This window comes from Sitophilus oryzae, unplaced genomic scaffold (genome assembly GCF_002938485.1).
Source record: "Sitophilus oryzae breed Bouriz unplaced genomic scaffold, Soryzae_2.0 scaffold_1443_pilon_pilon, whole genome shotgun sequence".
Taxonomy (NCBI): Eukaryota; Metazoa; Arthropoda; class Insecta; order Coleoptera; family Curculionidae; genus Sitophilus; species Sitophilus oryzae.
Window position 1 is genome coordinate 1,874,939 of NW_022146108.1, and position 17,885 is coordinate 1,892,823.

The 17,885-nt window shown below is 31.8% G+C and overlaps 1 protein-coding gene across 3 annotated transcripts in view; it reads right to left on the minus strand.

Moving 5' to 3' along the window:
• LOC115877297 (band 3 anion transport protein) overlaps positions 1 to 17,885 on the minus strand; it is a 202,283-nt gene that overhangs the window by 73,713 nt on the left and 110,685 nt on the right. For all 3 annotated transcript variants that reach the window (XM_030893432.1, XM_030893431.1, XM_030893430.1), the window contains 2 exons: positions 16,832 to 17,015; positions 13,362 to 13,601 (listed from right to left, as the gene is read on the minus strand). In XM_030893432.1, coding sequence (XP_030749292.1) covers positions 13,362 to 13,601; positions 16,832 to 17,015 — 424 coding nt within the window. The remainder of the gene's footprint in view (positions 1 to 13,361; positions 13,602 to 16,831; positions 17,016 to 17,885) is intronic.

Here is a 17,885-nt window from a genome sequence, read left to right on the forward strand (position 1 = left end):
TAATATATCAGAGTAACTTTAATAAAACATAAGAATATATATATTTTACAATTTATTTTTTTATTTATTTTACAGAGTTTCATGTAAATGATCGTAAGTCGACTGCCTGTTTAATGAATAGACCGAGATTTATAGATTTCATCTAACCATTTCATAAAATCAAACAACGAATACATACCATATATTTTTCTTTTATATAAGATACATACCTTATCGTCTTTTGGAAACACGTACATTTTTGCAGTTTTGTTAGTTTCTTTGCAAGATGCAACACAACAAGAAAACACCATTTTTACAGTTAATAAATAATAAAACTATTTCTGACTATGATATTTAAAATTTAGATAGATAGAAAATTAAAAAACAAACGAGTATATGCAAACGCAGGCCCAAATTCAATAAAAATCAAAATTTTTCTTGCGAAAATCAGGCTTTTTTCACTAAAAAGGTATTTTTTGATTTATCAGCAGTCATTGTCAAGTTGACAATATACAGGGTGTTTTCGAATTAGTCTAAAAAAATTATGGTGTGATTCCTCATGTGTTCTTAAAACAATTTTTATATAACCATTAGGTCTAAAGTACTTCCTTTCTGACACCCTGTAGGTGTTAAAAATTTAAAAAAAATCGATTTTTTTGCTTAACATAAACGGTACACCACTGCCTTTTTAAAGAAAATATATTTTTTTCTTGACTGGCCATCCTTTTTCAACAAAATTGATCTTTTGAGTTTTTCTTGTTCATCAAACGGTTGTCGAGAAAAAAATAAATATACTTATTAAGAGCCCGCCTTAATTCGTCTTCTAACGATTTTTTATTTTTTAGATTAATTAGGAAACACCCTGTATATGCATATCACAGGCAACCAAATAAACTAGTAACCTCTAAAAATTATTTTTCCTACCACTAGCGACATACCGTGTTTTTAGTGTGTACTAAATTATTTTATAAAAATTTCACCATATAAGTTTCCAGGCAATGGTTATATGGAAACCAACTTTTCATTGTCATTGTATTGTCACAATCTTGTCATAATCATATGTCATAATCTTATTTCTATTGTGTAACGACTCTTGTTTTTTGCGTTTTTTATTTTAAAAATGGTATTAATTACTCTTTTAAATACGAGTAGCCAAGGATGCAAGTGTGTTCAGTGAGAAGTTAATTTTAAGTTTGTACAATTATATTTCTATTTTTTCTCGTTGGACTTTCTAAATACTCGTAAAAGTGACTAGAAAGTGTTTGATGTGTAGAAGTTCTAATATAAAGGTCCCCGGATTATCTTTCATAGGCAAGTAAAGTATTCACTTGTTCTTTTATTTATATTAAAAAACATGTATACTTTCTAGTTAGATTTCCTAAGAATATCAATATTCGTATGGAGTGGTTAAATGTATTTTTATGTAATTTAATTTTTGTGACAGTAAACATTCAATTTATTGTTGAAATATATGCATTTTACAAATTAAAATTTTAAAATTAATGTTCAAATTTGGCGCGTGGACGCTAGGTTCTCGACAAGGATAGATATAGTAGAAACACCGCGTGTGAAACAAAAAAAGAAGATAAATGGTAGCCGTTGTAGATAGCCGATGTTTGCGACATTTTCCATAATGATTTACTTATCCACGTAGGGTATAATCTAGGGTTATAAAGGATTTTTTAGAATAAGTGATTGGTATACTAATGGTAAAACAAACCCAACTAGCAAATATAGTTCCCAATCCTTTTTAAAATGCCACTGCCCTTAAAGTATAGTTCCTAGGCCCACTCTGCCACTTAAAATCTATAAGGAATAGTCACTTTGAAGTATATTTCGAGAGTGACCGGTTAGTGCCTACCTACCATAAAAATGGAAAATAAACACTCCGATTGCAAGTCGCAAACATGTAATTTAAAGAAGTGGCTGGAACTACCCGAATCTTCGAATATGACACCATAAAAGACCAAAAACTTTATAGTAACTTTTCAAAGTAGGGGTTACTAACAAGTGCTACCATAATGCCTCCATTAAGTTTTTGTTACTTTATAGTAACAATTTAAGTTACGGGGTAGTCGCAGCCACGACACCTAGTTACTTCTAATTTATAGTAGCATCGAAAGTAGCAAAATGGTTACTGCTACCTTCCTAGCTCACTATAAAGTCGCCGTCGCTCATCCATTGCCACTAAAAAGTCACGGGGGTCAAAAACGGCTACTTTATAGTGACCGTAACTTAATATACCCTAATAAATGTAATTGCCTTAGACTGCATCGTGTGCTGCTCTGTTTTTGCGGTTGCTTTGCTTTTAAGCTTTATTAAAATTTTGTAAAATCCCTAAGGCGAATAAAAAGAAATTTAGATATTCTAGTACTTTCTGCCGAAGAATTAAACAAAATGAATCAATGCGAGCCGATGCATCAACATCAGAAACAAAAACTACATCTTTCTATAATCCTACTGATGAACATCATAAATCAGGTAGTGACTGAGACATTTTTGAAGCTGTTTCTGTAGATGAGTGTAGTGTTAGTTCATCTGAAACTGAATCTCAGAGGAGAACTAATTTGAGAACCAACAACAATATAAAACAAGAGCTAAAAGAGTGGGCGTTAAAATACTCCATACCTCATGTAGCTCTGAATAATATAGAAACACTAATAATAAAAAATGCACAATAAGTAAAAAATAAGTTCAAAGGACAAGGCGGAACGTTATAGTGGCACCAATGGAATGTATAGTCGCCACCGCCGCGATCGGTGTAGCATAGCGCTCCAATAATAAGTGGCAATTTGGTGGCGCAGGGAACTTTCTTGGAAAAAATCACTTTATGGTTCCAAAGAATCGTTGACTATGTAGTTCCAAAAAAGTTATTGTTTCTATAAAGTCGCCTTTGGGTAGCTGCAATTGTCACTTTATCAATCCGAAGATTTTAAAGGTACGAACGGGTAGGGTTGGCCTAATATGTTATTGTTCCCGGTAGTTTTTGGAAGCATATGGATCTATAAAGTATTTTTCGGATTAAACGGCCATATTTTTTTCATGAATTTTTAGACGAACAGCCAAATGGCTAAAACATTATGCGTTTTTATCCTAAATATACCTAGATTAAAGCTTTTTCCTGAGTTATTTTGTAATTTTTGACGGTGGACTAATATTTTAAAGTTTAACCCCGGTTTCAAGCAAATTATTATTATTTTTTAATTACAAACATGAGTTTCTATTGCAAATAATATAATAATTTAAAATATTTTGAGAGGCGCTGGAAAATTTTGTTATATAAACCCACTATTTTATTCAGTAAAGTTGATTGCGTTCTGGAATTTACCTAAAAAGGGCGTCAAATCGCACGGTAAATAACAAATAACGAAAAAATAATAATGACTTCCATAATTATTTTCCATCATGACGTTTATTTTTATGAAATGTGAAATTGCATGAAGAGGTCGCTGCGAATAAAGTTCAGCAGTTTAACGAAAGTTCCACATGTCAGTGGATAACACTTGGCTGCCACGAACCCGCGACTAGGCAGCTTCGTAATGGATAAGACGCATTCACCAGTAGGCTACTTTATAGTAAACACATCATAGTAACTCTTTTAGTGGCAAAAACTACCCAAAACACTACCCGGCTACTCAAAATCTTTCCCCATTTTGGTCGCAGTTACCGAGCAGCTACGAATATACAACGTAGCCGCCGATGGTCACCGCCCACTTTGTAGTGGCTTTGATAGTAGCAGTTACGTATCTGCCACTATAAATGCTAGTTGGGAACTAATCTAATTAACTTAATCTCTTAAGAAATTTTAGCAAATTATGTCAGTTTATTGACGTTAATTTCTTTGGCTTTTCTTACCTTCTTCAAATAACAAAAATAAATATATATTTCCTTAAAAAATAATTATATTATTTAATTTTTAGTTGGTTTTTACGCTAGTGGTAACAGCTGAAATTATTTGAAATAGTGTTCGAATATCTTAAATTTATTTCCTAACCAACCGTACGAGCAAAATCAGATAAATCAATAGCCAACTATTTCAGTGATTGTTGATCGCTCCGTATAATATATCCCTAAGTTAATAATTTATTTTTTAATAAGTAGTACCTCGTTTTCAGATTTACTCTAAAAGCTTTTACAAATATGATATAATTCCAATGCTCTCCAATATCTGAATTTCCTTTTGAACAGAAAATTAATTAAAATCATGTAAAGGCCTTATTGAACTTATCATGTTTCTGGAGCCATGTATTTTTGTAACTCTATATATAAATTGCAATTCAATTTTATACAAAAATAAACCAAAAAACGACGAATAACGAACATAATGATCAATTTTTATCTCTCGCTTGAGGAAAATCTTCGCTTCTTTGTGATATTTTTTTATATACGACTTTTAAAAATAGTTTGGGGGTATATCTAAATATAATTTCTGGTATAATTATTTTTACTATAAATCCCATCACAGTATGAAAATCGGATATAAAAATAATAGTATTTTCCTTATTTCAATATTACGTTTATTTTATTTTTATTTTTGGTATTTACAAAATTAATTGAATTTTTATTAATACTGGCAAAAAATATTCACAATTATGAAAATACCATATCATCCTTCATATAATATTTAAAATATATTTTGTTTTACTTAAAATATGATTAATTAAAATTAAATAAATAATTTACTTATTTGTCAGAAAATAATTGGTAACGGAAAAAACAAAAGGTCTGGGAGTCTGGGATATGAAATATTAACTAGCGCATACCTTGGTCATACCGCAATATTCTGAAATGCCGCTATTACATTAATGTTTGATTGTTGAATACTTGTATAAATATCTTGGCTTGGTAAATAGTTAACAGAATGAGATATCTGAAGAATGTATGTTCAAAGTATTTATTAATTTGGGGCTTTAAATACCGTATGATCGAATAAAAACGGCGTTAGCGATGGCTATGAAATGAAGATCGCTCTCATTTTATATGTAAATTTATATGGAAAATGTCATCGATGTTCATTCCATAGCCATCGCTGACGCCGTTTTTATTCGATCATACGGTAGTACTGCTGTATTATTACAAAAAACATTTCTTTAAAAACAAAATTAATACTAATTAAACAAATATAATTAAAAGCAATATTAACAAAATTGTAAGAAGAAATGATGACTCTGAAGAAATGGATGAAATCCGAAGCAAAAAAAAATATTAGAGACAATTATTATTATCATATATCTTAAATTATTACAGTTGGGGGTTAGAACCTTTGGAATTGTTAAAATCCAGTCTGTCCCATGTCCCATGAATGCTAACGAATCTTAGATTTGCAAATATTTTTTTTAAATAATCTTTATTTTTTGTAATTCGAACATTTAACGGTCTGGATTTAGTTAGATCTAGGATTATTTCAAGAAACAGAGAGATATATAACATTACAGTAAAATATGTCAGCAATTTTATTATACAGGGTATTTATATATAAAGGGGTTATTCTTGGATTTATTCTGAGAAAAAAAACTTGATATGTCCAAAATATCTTAACTTTTGAGATATAGGGTGGTAAACTTTTGTAATTTTCTTTATAACACTGATGTTATTAAATATTATATCTATATGAAATTTAATACACGTTTTCTATGCATTAAAATTACTTTTTTGGTGCACAAACCAATATAATTTATTTGAACCATGGATTTTACATTGAGTATTTTTGAAGAAAAATGGTACGACTTCTCTTCTAAGCAATCGATTTCTGGCTTTTGCCTTTTTTCGTCGGACACAAAAAATCGCTAAAGATCTGATGCGGCGACTATTGTGTGGAAATCTTTTCTTTACATCGATTGGCTGGTTAGGTTAGGTTAGGTAAAATTCATTTTTATGCATTAAAAAACGTGTATCAAATATCATAAAGATATACCGGGTGAGCCTTAAATAAGTGCAAATATTTTCAGGGATGGTAGATCTCCATAAAAGAAACATATTTTCTCTTTACCGTTTTTCAAATGAGTCCAAAATAACCAAGTTATTTTACTTTGAAAATTTCCAAAAAAAAAGAAGATTTTTGCTTAAATTTTGAGGACCGCTAGATCTTTTCTGGATTTTCTTTCTTGTAAATTTAATCCACTACCTATGTTGCCATATTATGAAAATATTATATTTTTAACTAAAAATTAAAAAAAAATTCTAAATCTTTTTCAACAAATTCCTAATTTTCAAAAAACCTACACAGGGTATACTCACCCTATATACAGGGTGCGTCTTAAATAAGTGTAAATATTTTTAGGGGTAGTATGTTTCGACCCGAAAAACACGATTATAAGTTTTTTTCGCGAAATTTTTTTTTGAAAATTTGGAATTTTTGGAATTTGTTTTAGCATTTAGTTAAAAATCACATTTTCTTGATAATATGGCAACGTAGGAGGAATAGAATAAATTTGCAAGAAAGAAAACTCAGGAAGGATTCAGTGGTTCTAAAAATTTAAGCAAAAGTATTTTTTTTTTGGAAATTTTCAAAGTAAAAAATCTCGATTATTTTGGATTTATTTGAAAACCGGTAAAGAGAAAATATGTTTCTTTTATCGAGATCTACCAGCCCTGAAAATATTTGCACTCATTTAAGACTCACCCGGTATAATAACATCAGAGTTATTATTAAAAAAAATAGTAAACTTTACCGCCCTGTATCTCAAAAGTTAAGATGTTCAGGACGTAGATTTATATGGAGTTTTTTTCTTAGAATAAAGATATCGTCACTTAAATATCAGCAAGTCATTAAGAAACACCCTGTATAGTTAAAAAATTAGTCTAATATCTTTCATTTCTTACTTTTTTAAATCCAATTCTCTGTTTTATGTCATCTTTGTTATCAAATTAGGAACCACTGTCATTAAATATCGAACACATCACCCGCTAAAACACTACACCGCAGTTTTCACTAAACAAACTGACATTCGCGTCACTCCATTTCTTTTAAAGTCTAAATATTTCTCGTCATAATAATCTCTTCTTCTAATCTGCCTACGTATTTTAGATATTGTCAGGATCGTGTCTAGTGACAGGTCATAAATATCGCGGACATTTATATAATTGTCGTGTAGCATTGGATTTTCGCTAAATCTAAATAATCCAACAAGTTATTGTGAGTTTTGCATCAATTTTTCGGGAGGATTATCAATGTTAGTCGAATTTGATCGGCCTTTAATTCTTTGTCTTATTATTTGTCTATATCATGTAACTATTTGAGATTTTTGCTATAATATTTATGACGTCGGTAATCTAAGGTATTTGCGATTTTGAGTTAACAGAGATTAAACATGGGCTTAAAGTTCATGTACCACGCAAAGCCCCATACTCACTAGGTATTCGTTGATGCGGTTCGTCAACGCGATTCGTCGATTTGGTGGGCCAATGCGTCGATGCTGTGGATTTGGTGGGCCAATGTCGATGGGTTGTGCGACAGTTCAACAAAAATATCACAAACACAATGGACGACCAAACGAACTAATGAATCGCATTGAGGCATCGCATCAAAACGACCAAATTCGCATCAAAACCACATTTTCTTCTTCTTCTTCTTTCTCAGCCTGGTTCCATCCAGTGTTGGATATAGGCCTCTTCTAGGTTTTTCCATGCTTCGCGATCTCTAGCCAATCTTATCCATTGTCTTCCCGCCACTGCCCTGACGTCATCGACCCATCTCTTTTTTGGTCGGCCCACACTTCTTGTTGTTCCCCTAGGTCTCCATAGGATTACTTTTGGGGCCATCGGTCTGGATCCTGTCTTGCCACATGTCCTATCCATTGCCACTCTTTTAACGACATCTATCAATTTTGTTTTTTGACGTATGTGGGTATTCCGTATTTTTTCCCTAATGGTGACTCCCAACATGATTCTTTCCATGGCTCTTTGTGCTACTCGTAGTTGTTCTGCTGTTTTTCGGGTAATTGCCATAGTCTCTAAGCCATACGTAAGCACAGGTAGAATGCAGCTGTCGTAAGCCTTTTTCTTTAGGTTCATGGGCACCTTTTTATCCTTGAAAATATTGCTCATATTTCCAAATGCTACCCATGCCAAATGGATCCTGCGTTTGATCTCCGTATTTTGGTTTTCCTTGCCCAGCTTGATTTTATGACCTAAATATATATAATGGTCTACGTTTTCAATAATAACGTTGTCAACGGTAATGTTATGGATATTGTTGCTCATTATCTTGGTCTTCTTCAAGTTCATTTTAAGGCCAATTTTCTGGGATTGGTCATTTAGCTCATTTAGCATGGTGTTTAGTTCTTGAATGTCGGTGCTCAGCAAGACAATATCGTCTGCGAACCTCAGATGGCTAAGGTGTACCCCATCGATGTTTAGACCTCTATTTTCCCATTCTAATTTCTTGAAGACATTTTCCAGTGCCAGTGTAAATAACTTGGGAGAGATGGTATCTCCTTGTCTCACGCCCTTGCCGAGTAGTATTTTTTCTGTTTTGAGGTCATCATCTAATTTAACTTGGAAGGTTGCACTATCATAGATATTTTTAATAATGGAATAATATCTGGAATCAATTCTCGCGTCATCCATTGCAGCTAGAAATGACCAGGTCTACAAAGGCCAAATGTAGAGGTATATTGTATTCTGTTGTTTTTTCAATGACTGTTTTAATTGTTTGTAGATGATCGATGGTACTAAAACCTTTTCGAAAGCCTGCCTGTTCTATTGGCTGATAGGAATCTAGTTTCGTAGACAGTCGGTTGTTGATAATCCTACTGAAGAGCTTGTATAGATGCGAGAGAAGGCTTATTGGTCTATAATTCTCTATATTTATGAAAATCTTTTTTTTTTGTATAATAGCACAACTTCTGCGTTTTTCCATGCGACCGGGATTCTACCCTTCATCAGACATTTATTTAACAATACTTCCACGGCATCCACTAATGGTTTTCCGCCCATCTTCAGCATTTCAGGTGTAATACGAGCTTCTCCTGGGCTTTTGCCATTTTTTATTTGTTGAAGTGCGTATTTAATTTCTGTGGTTGATATTTCTGGCATATCTTCTGATCCTACGTTTGTGATGTATTTAAACTACATTTTACTTAACGGAATTAGCCATTTTAGAACAATTAATTTTTTATGAAGACTGCATTCTTTTCAAAATGTTAATAATAAAAAAGGTTTTACTTTTGTAAAAACAATCCGGGGACATATTGTATATCCTTAATTCTTAAGGGTTTTTTAAGAAATATCTATACCTCTGTGGCGGATTCATCTCTTCAAAAAAGTCCTCTGGGTATTTTCCAAATATTATACCGGGTGCGTCTCAAAAGTAGCTCACCCCTATAACTTTTTTATTTTTTTAGATAAAAAATTGAGATTTGGTATGTTAATATGTGACATAAATTAGGATTGATTGACGTATTCAATTGTTTTCTGTCACTTCCTGTTTCGCCGGAAATAACTACAACTTTTGGTTTTTAAATGGTACCCTCGGTTTTTTGTTGCTTTATTCGATAGAAAATGATACTCTGAATAGAATGACATATCATATGTCAACTATGTTTATTTGAAATTATAACATGCGGTTCATAACGATAATTTGACTCGAAATACCAACTGTGTAGTATCATATCATTCGTAAAAAAATGCCTTCTCCAAATATACTAATGAGCCACCCTCGTTCCATTTGAAAAAATTGAGATGTGATTAAAAATACGATTTGGGCATCTTTTAACCAGCCAGGACAAGACACGAATAACATTAGACGATCAAATGTGTTTTTCCAAGGCTCCTTGATTAAAAATTAGTGTTTTTAACACAGCCATGGCACTCTAGATTGAAATTTAAAATTCAATTTTGTTTTAAACAAAAATGTCAAAATTTGACATACGATATATCATTTTATTCAGAATGTCATTTTCTATCGAATAAATTAACAAAATACCGGGGGTGCCATTTAAAAATCAAAAGTTGTAGTAATTTCCGGCGAAACAGGAAGTGACAGAAAACAAATGAATATGTCAATCAATCCTAATTTATGTCATATATTAACATACCAAATCTAGTTGTTTCATCCGAAAAAATAATAAAGTTATAGGGGTGAGCCACTTTTAAGACGCACCCGGTATATTTGACAAAATAGACAGGGGGTGCCGAGGAATTTATTCGAAAAATCTGGGAAAATCGATTTTGCTTATTAGGTAATATGTTGTAGCACTGAATGTGTACTTTTTTCGTCGGACACATAGTTTTTGCTTAAAAAATTAAAAAAAAATCGCTAAAGATCTGATGCGGCGACTATTGTGTGGAAATATTTTCTTTACATCGATTGGCTGATTAGGTTAGGTTAGGTAAAATTCATTTTTATGCATTAAAAAACGTGTATCAAATATCATAAAGATATACCGGATGAGTCTTAAATAAGTGCAAATATTTTTAGGGATGGTAGATCTCCATAAAAGAAACATATTTTCTCTTTACCGTTTTTCAAATAAGTCCAAAATAACCAAGTTATTTTACTTTGAAAATTTCCAAAAAAAAAGATTTTTGCTTAAATTTTGAGGACCGCTAGATCTTTTCTGGATTTTCTTTCTTGTAAATTTAATCCACTACCTATGTTGCCATATTATGCAAATATTATATTTTTAACTAAAAATTAAAAAAAATTCTAAATCTTTTTCAAAAAATTCCTAATTTTCATAAAACCTACATAGGGTATACTCACCCTATATATAGGGTGAGTCTTAAATAAGTGTAAATATTTTTAGGGGTAGTATGTTTCGACTCGAGAAACACGATTATAAGTTTTTTTCGCGAAATTTTTTTTTTGGAAAATTTGGAATTTTTGGAATTTGTTTTAGCATTTAGTTAAAAAACACATTTTCTTGATAATATGGCAACGTAGGAGGAATAGAATAAATTTGCAAGAAAGAAAACTCAGGAAGGATTCAGTGGTTCTAAAAATTTAAGCAAAAGTATTATTTTTTGGAAATTTTCAAAGTAAAAAATCTCGATTATTTTGGATTTATTTGAAAAACGGTAAAGAGAAAATATGTTTCTTTTATCGAGATCTACCAGCCCTGAAAATATTTGCACTCATTTAAGACTCACCCCGTATAATAATATCAGAGTTATTATTAAAAAAATAGTAAACTTTACCACCCTGTATCTCAAAAGTTAAGATGTTCAGGACGTAGATTTATTTGTTATTAAGTTTTTTTCTTAGAATAAGAATATCGTCACTTAAATATCAGCAAGTCTGATGTGATGTGATTAAAAATACGATTTGGGCATCTTTTAACCAGCCAGGACAAGACACGAATAACATTAGACGATCAAATGTATTTTTCCAAGGCTCCTTGATTAAAAATTAGTGTTTTTAACACAGCCATGGCACTCTAGATTGAAATTTAAAATTCAATTTTGTTTTAAACAAAAATGTCAAAAGTTGACTGAATGTATACTTTACAAAACCGTATCGTTTTTGAGATTTACACTTTTTGTTCCAGAGATATTTGGTGTATAAATGTTTCGGAAAACGTAAAAAAATATTTCTTTTGTGGATTCCTGTAGAAATAACTCGAGATCTATCCAAAAAAGTCCTATGGGTATCTCCCCACTGGAAGAAAATCTACAAAATAAAATAGTTATTTTTTGTCAACACTGCTGGGTTAATCCAACGGAGACTAATTGTCAGCAGTTGTCTACCAATAAAAAAATTTGCCTAACGGACAACAAAATGCTTAACGTTTCGGAAAGTATATCTCTTCCCGTCGTCGGAAACTAAAAAAAACACAAAGAACAAAGAAAAAGCTATTTAAAATATAAAAGGTTGACGTTCTGTTAAAATGACATTATATATCAAGTTAAACTTCAAAATTAATAATTTCTACCTTGTAAAAAAAAGAATAAAAAGAAAGAAGAAAAACAATAAACATAGGAACATCCTTCAAAACACAACTATCCATTTTAACTCACACTAAAGCAATGAACACTGGTCAACAAACAAAAAATATAATATACAAAATACCATGTGAATGTGATAAATTTTATATTGGTGAAACATCTAGACCCTTAAATGTTCGAATTAAAGAATATAAAGATTTTTTAAGAAAGGGCGATTTTCACAAATCTAAGATTTGTCAGCATTCATGGAGCACAGGGCACAAAATAGATTTTAACAACGCCAAAATTATAATGAAAGAAGCGATAGCCTCTAAAAGAAATATAAAAGAGGCTTTTTTAATAAAATGTAATAAAAATAAAATGCTCATGCATCTGTAGTAATGTATGGCAATCGCTTCTTTGATTTTAAAGAACATAACGTCCTATTGCTGCCAAAAGTCACTAACTAACATTTTTCCGAATAACCAAATTCAATCACTATGTTTTGAAGCGGAGAATTGATTGCAAAAGTCATTAACTACGATTTCTGGCTATTTATGTTTTATTTTAATATCGAATAGTTACTAACTATAACATCTTTATGCAATGCAATTCATCTTTAGACGCATTTTACTCGGAAGTAGTAAAAAGTAAGTTAGTGACTTTTGGCAGCAATGGGACGAATAAATAACATAACATACGTAAAAATTAAAAACAAATTAAAAATAACCACACAGAAAATTTGAGGCTTTTTGGTTTTACCTTATTAAGTATTTGTTATCAGGTAGTAATTGTTAATTTTGAAGTTTAATTTGATATAATGTTATTTCTACAGAACGTTGACGGTTTTAGTAGACGTATATGTTAAAAAAAAACTAGTCAGAGACTAAAGTGTTCTCGAATAGTTGAATTTAAATATTTTAAAAAGTTTTTTTCTTTATTCATTTTTTTTGCTTCCGATGACGGAAAGAGACAAACTTTCCGAAACGTTAAGCAATTTGTTTATCAGTAAACCTAACTGCTGTCAAGTAGTTTCCGTTGGATTAACGCGGCAGTGTTTACAGAAAATAACTAATAATTTTATTTTGTAGATTTTTTTGCAGTTGCGATATACCCATATAGGATTTTTTGGAGACATATAATAAGGTTAAAAACCGATAGAATCGGAACATTATTGTCCTTAATTGTCGCTTTATATCTCTACTGCAAGTAGAGTTTCAGAAAGAGTCATTCCTTGTGTTTAAGGAAAGGGCTTCTATCTATCATCAGATAAGGCTCATAAATGCCATTCACAGGCCCAGAACGCTTCTGCAGTGTTGAAAAAGCAGTTACAAGAATCGCCACAGAGCTGTAATAGAATATCTGCCAAAATTTGCTGTAAAATTTTCCCTAAATATAGGCAATGTTCGTTGAAACCGCAAATACTTTATCTTCAGGAACAACAGACATATCCCACAAGGGCAGGAAAAATGAGTCACACTGTAAAGTTTGCAAAGAAAAAGATACGAAGCACTTACTTCTTTTTCAGTCCGTCCGGATCGAAAGTATCCCAGTTCTCGCTGTTCAGGAACGACACTTTCTTATCGGGCTCGTTCTCCTTCTCCTCCTCGTCATCGGCCTCGTCCTTCAGGTGGTAGTTGCACGGATCGGAAACAACGCATTCCGAGTCGGAGCTCTGATTTCCCGGGTCCTCGTCCTCCTGGAAAACGGGCGAGTTCAGCGGACCCGTTTCCGAGTCTTCGATCTTGGAACGGATGCTGCAATATGGATAAAAGAGTCAGTAATTTGTGTCCAAGTGAAAAGAATCGGCTAGAAATACCACATATTTTACGCGGTTTTGTTAATACTATTGGTTGAATTTTTTTTTGCTATACTACTTTTTTTGCTATACTAATGGTTGAATAAGCTGAAAATGATGACGATAATGATGATATTACGAGTAGATAGTAAAGGTTTATTTGTATGTAACCTAATACCAAGAACAAATCAACGAGTTATCGTGGGATGACAGAAGCGGGTCCAAATATAAGGGACGTGGCAGCCACAAGTAGGTGCCATGGGTCGTTTGTGGCACCGCTATATCTAGAGAGATCGATGAGGTGAGGCAAAGGCATCTTGGCCATAGAGTAACTGAGCTTCTACATGACATATTCATCCGGATTCAAGCACTTTAGAATCCAAACCTTACAGCTACTCGAATGTTCTGAAATGTTCACTAAGTAATTGTCAGTGCTCAAATTAAGAATTAACAATTAATAATAGATTGCTCTTAAGAATTGAGTTCTTGTGTTGACACGTAGAAATCGCCAAAGGAGATTAGAATGGGCAGAAATGTTGATATTTGAAATTTTCCTTTTATTTTATATAAGGGGCTCTATTAACATAAAAAGCTCAGAGAACACCAAATTTTAACTTTGTCCGCTATCATTTTTTGATGTGTTTAGTAGCAAAGCATAATAAAAAGTTCCCAGTCAACGCATGGAAAATATTTCTATCAACGGAAAAATGTATTTATTTAAATTTTCATATACATATGTATGAAAATATGCAATTAATAGTTGAACTTGTACTCACTAACATTTCAAAAATATTTCACGCTATTTAAAATTCATGAACTGGGTATATATTACAGGCGGCGTTGTTTTCAATTAAAATAAATTTACATACGTAATAAAATAAAATAAGAGATTAAAATAACTCTTTTTAAATTCTTTCTCTTTTTTCGTTTCATTTTTGCATTTTTTATAGCAGCACAGAATTCCATTGTTTTTATTTCGAATAATGAAAAATAATAGATTGTACTGTAAAAATATGTGGTGTATTTTTATAAAATATTTCAGGGTGTAAATATAGAATAAATAAAGCACATTTTACCCTAATCGACTAAAATATTTGATAAGACTAATGTATTCTTCGTTATAGTACGAGAGCTAGCAACGTCGGAAAAACAAGTATTTTAAGATGTTTGGCTCTTTGATATATCTTTTACTATGCTCTCTAGAACAGCATGCCGTCCGTTTGGCTGCCGGTAAACGTTGCGTTCCCTACTGCGTATTGAAAGAAGATCTTATATTTTTATTAGTCCTTTAAATTCTAGTATTGAATATAAATCGAACATGTCTCCATAGCACAGTGCGTAGAGTTTCCGACTACGAACCGATGAGTTCGAATCCGGGTCAGGGCAAATACTTTTTCATTTTATTTTCGTTTATATTCTGATAGTAAAGTATTAACTATTTGTTTTTTTTGAATCACCAGAATTATTAAATACTTTACTATCAGAATATAAACGAAAATAAAATAAAAAAGTCTTTGCCGTCACCCGGATTCGAACTCTGAATCATCGATCGGTTCGTAGTCGGAAACTCTACAATGGGCCACAGATTATACGATTTATCGTACTACAAGTTGTACAACATCAAATCGTTTCGACCGTTGGATCAATGGTTGGATAGTTAGTGGCTTTGTAGTACTACTTGTAGTAAGACAAAGTCGTATCGTACGGAAGTATGGCATGAAGAAAATCTGTAGTACAACGCAGTAGTATATACGATAGATTTGATGGTTTGTGTGCAAACCCTATGTGTCGCAGACAGATCGTTTACATATTTCGTTGCACACGGTTAAACAATCCTTTAAAAATGGATACCAACGAGAAGTTTTGGGCGGAATTTATAGAAATTTATCATAATCAACCTTGTTTGTGGGATGTGAAAAGTAAGGAATACCTAAATAAACAAAAAAGAAATGCCAGTTATAATATCCTACTGGAAAAATTAAAAGAAATAAAAGCAGATGCTACAATAGAATTCAAAATGAATGGAAAATAAAACTACTACTTGTTGGTGATTAACATCAAATGGTAGTTTTAGTTAGTGAATAAACGCGGATCCAACCTGTCGTTCCAGCGGTTGTATCAACTTGTCGTACGACATGTAGTACGACGAATCGTATTACGCATTGCGGTATGGAGACATATTCGATTTATATTCAATACTACAATTTATAGGATTAAATTAAAAAAAAATATAGGATCTTCTTACAATGCGCAGTAGTGAACGCAACGGGTATCGGCAGCTAAACGGACCGCATGCTGTTCCAGAGAGCATAGTAAAAGATATATCAAAGAGCCAGACGTCTGAAAATACTTTCTCGAAAACGTTGCTAGCTCTAAGACTATTAAGGAGAAATCTCAGAAGGAATAATACATAATTTTCTATTACGTACATGGTGCCTCATTAATATGAGGAAGTCCAATATCTAAATAAAAAGTAATATACAGGGTGTTGCATTAAAATAATCAGATACAGTACTTTAAATACTGTGATGTTGGCTGCGCTATAAAAAAAGAAAAAGAAATTATTATATTTTATTATTATTATTACTTTTTTCTATTTTATTTTCATTCCATGTTTCAATAATTGTTTTTTCGGATTGTTTATTTATTTTTTTAGTAAGTTTCAGTAAATAAGAAATAACATAGCGACCTCCTATAGTGCTTTAATTAAAAATAGTGAACATGCAGAATTTTATGCTGAATCCAATTCTGTATCGAAAAATAGCGGTTGCAATTAAAAAAAAATTATAACTTTATCATCTTTGTTTTCAGACACCTTGTATACAGCAAAATATGGTTAGGATATGCAGCTTTATAAACCATTTCAACAAACGATATTGGGCTTCCTCATACTAGCAGGTCACCCTGAACGTAGTTTTTTTTTAAACACAATATTCACCTTTGATCATTGTAAAGGATTCGTGTAGACTACTCAACGTAGATAATATGACATTTTAAAAATTTTAGAAACTTAGAAATGTCAGCATTGCATAATTATTTGTCTCTAAATAAAAGTATTATTTGTTGGTTATTTAAATATTTGAATGTAAAGAGTCACTGACACCAGTTTGTTTTGTGTGGTGGATACTAAACTCAAAAGCGTTTGCTCTGGATACATATATCTTATTTAATGAGACTATTTTGTCATACCTGCTCAAAGGACTGAGTGTCGCTGCTCTTTCTGTTTGGGGGGTGGTTGTTTCAGAGTCTTTGGGGCTGAGTACGGGCGTGCCTTGGGGGGAGGATGAATCTTGGGACAGGGTGCGACGTTTCATCAATTTCGAAGTCTTTTTGAGAGGGGCGTGCATGTGGGGGTACCCCTTTTGTTTGTGTTCTGAAACAAAAAGAGTAAGTTTAATATTATAAAGCACTGTTAGAAAAAAGATTAATTATAAACAAGAAATTTTCAACCCACACAGATACTCACAGACATTGGAAATATACGGTTAGCTGATGACTATTTTGTTTTGAAAGAACTGCAAATATTTTGCGAGGATGTTAAAAAGTACTAATTATTTTTATGGTATATAAAAAGAATCATATTTTTAATAAATTACACTTGATGATCGACCAAATGTATTTTTAATCACTATTTAGAAATACTTAGAATCAGCAAATAAACAACTAGTTGGTATATAATTTTTCGAATTTTATTTTTTCATGTGGCACTTTTCAAGCACTTCTTAAAAACAATTTGCTATTTTTAACTTGAGTCTCAAATAAATAGAATAATGGTCAAAACAAAATAGTTTGGTCTTTTGATGCAAATTATTTAATTGCAGCTTATGTCACATAAATATGTACTTATGAATAATATTTATCTGATTTCAATAAGTCTCATTATTTAGTATAAAAAAGTCGATTATTATCTTAATATATGCTGTGAGTATACATTTACCGTTTGATTGAAAAAAACGTCGTCAAGGTGGCTTTGGAATGATGATCTTTAGAAATTTCTGTTGAATGGACATTTATAAGTTATATGATCATTAGTAAGATATTTCTATAAAACAAATTACTATTATATACAGGGTGAGTTTCCTACGATGTTCTCTATGGGTATATCGGAAGCTGCTGGAGATAGAGAGTCAGTTAAATGAGCAAAGAATTGCAGTATTGTGGGGTCATAAATATGCGCTTTTCAGATTTTCGAAAAAGTTCATGGCTTACTAGATATTTCGAAAAAAACAAATTTTGGCTATTT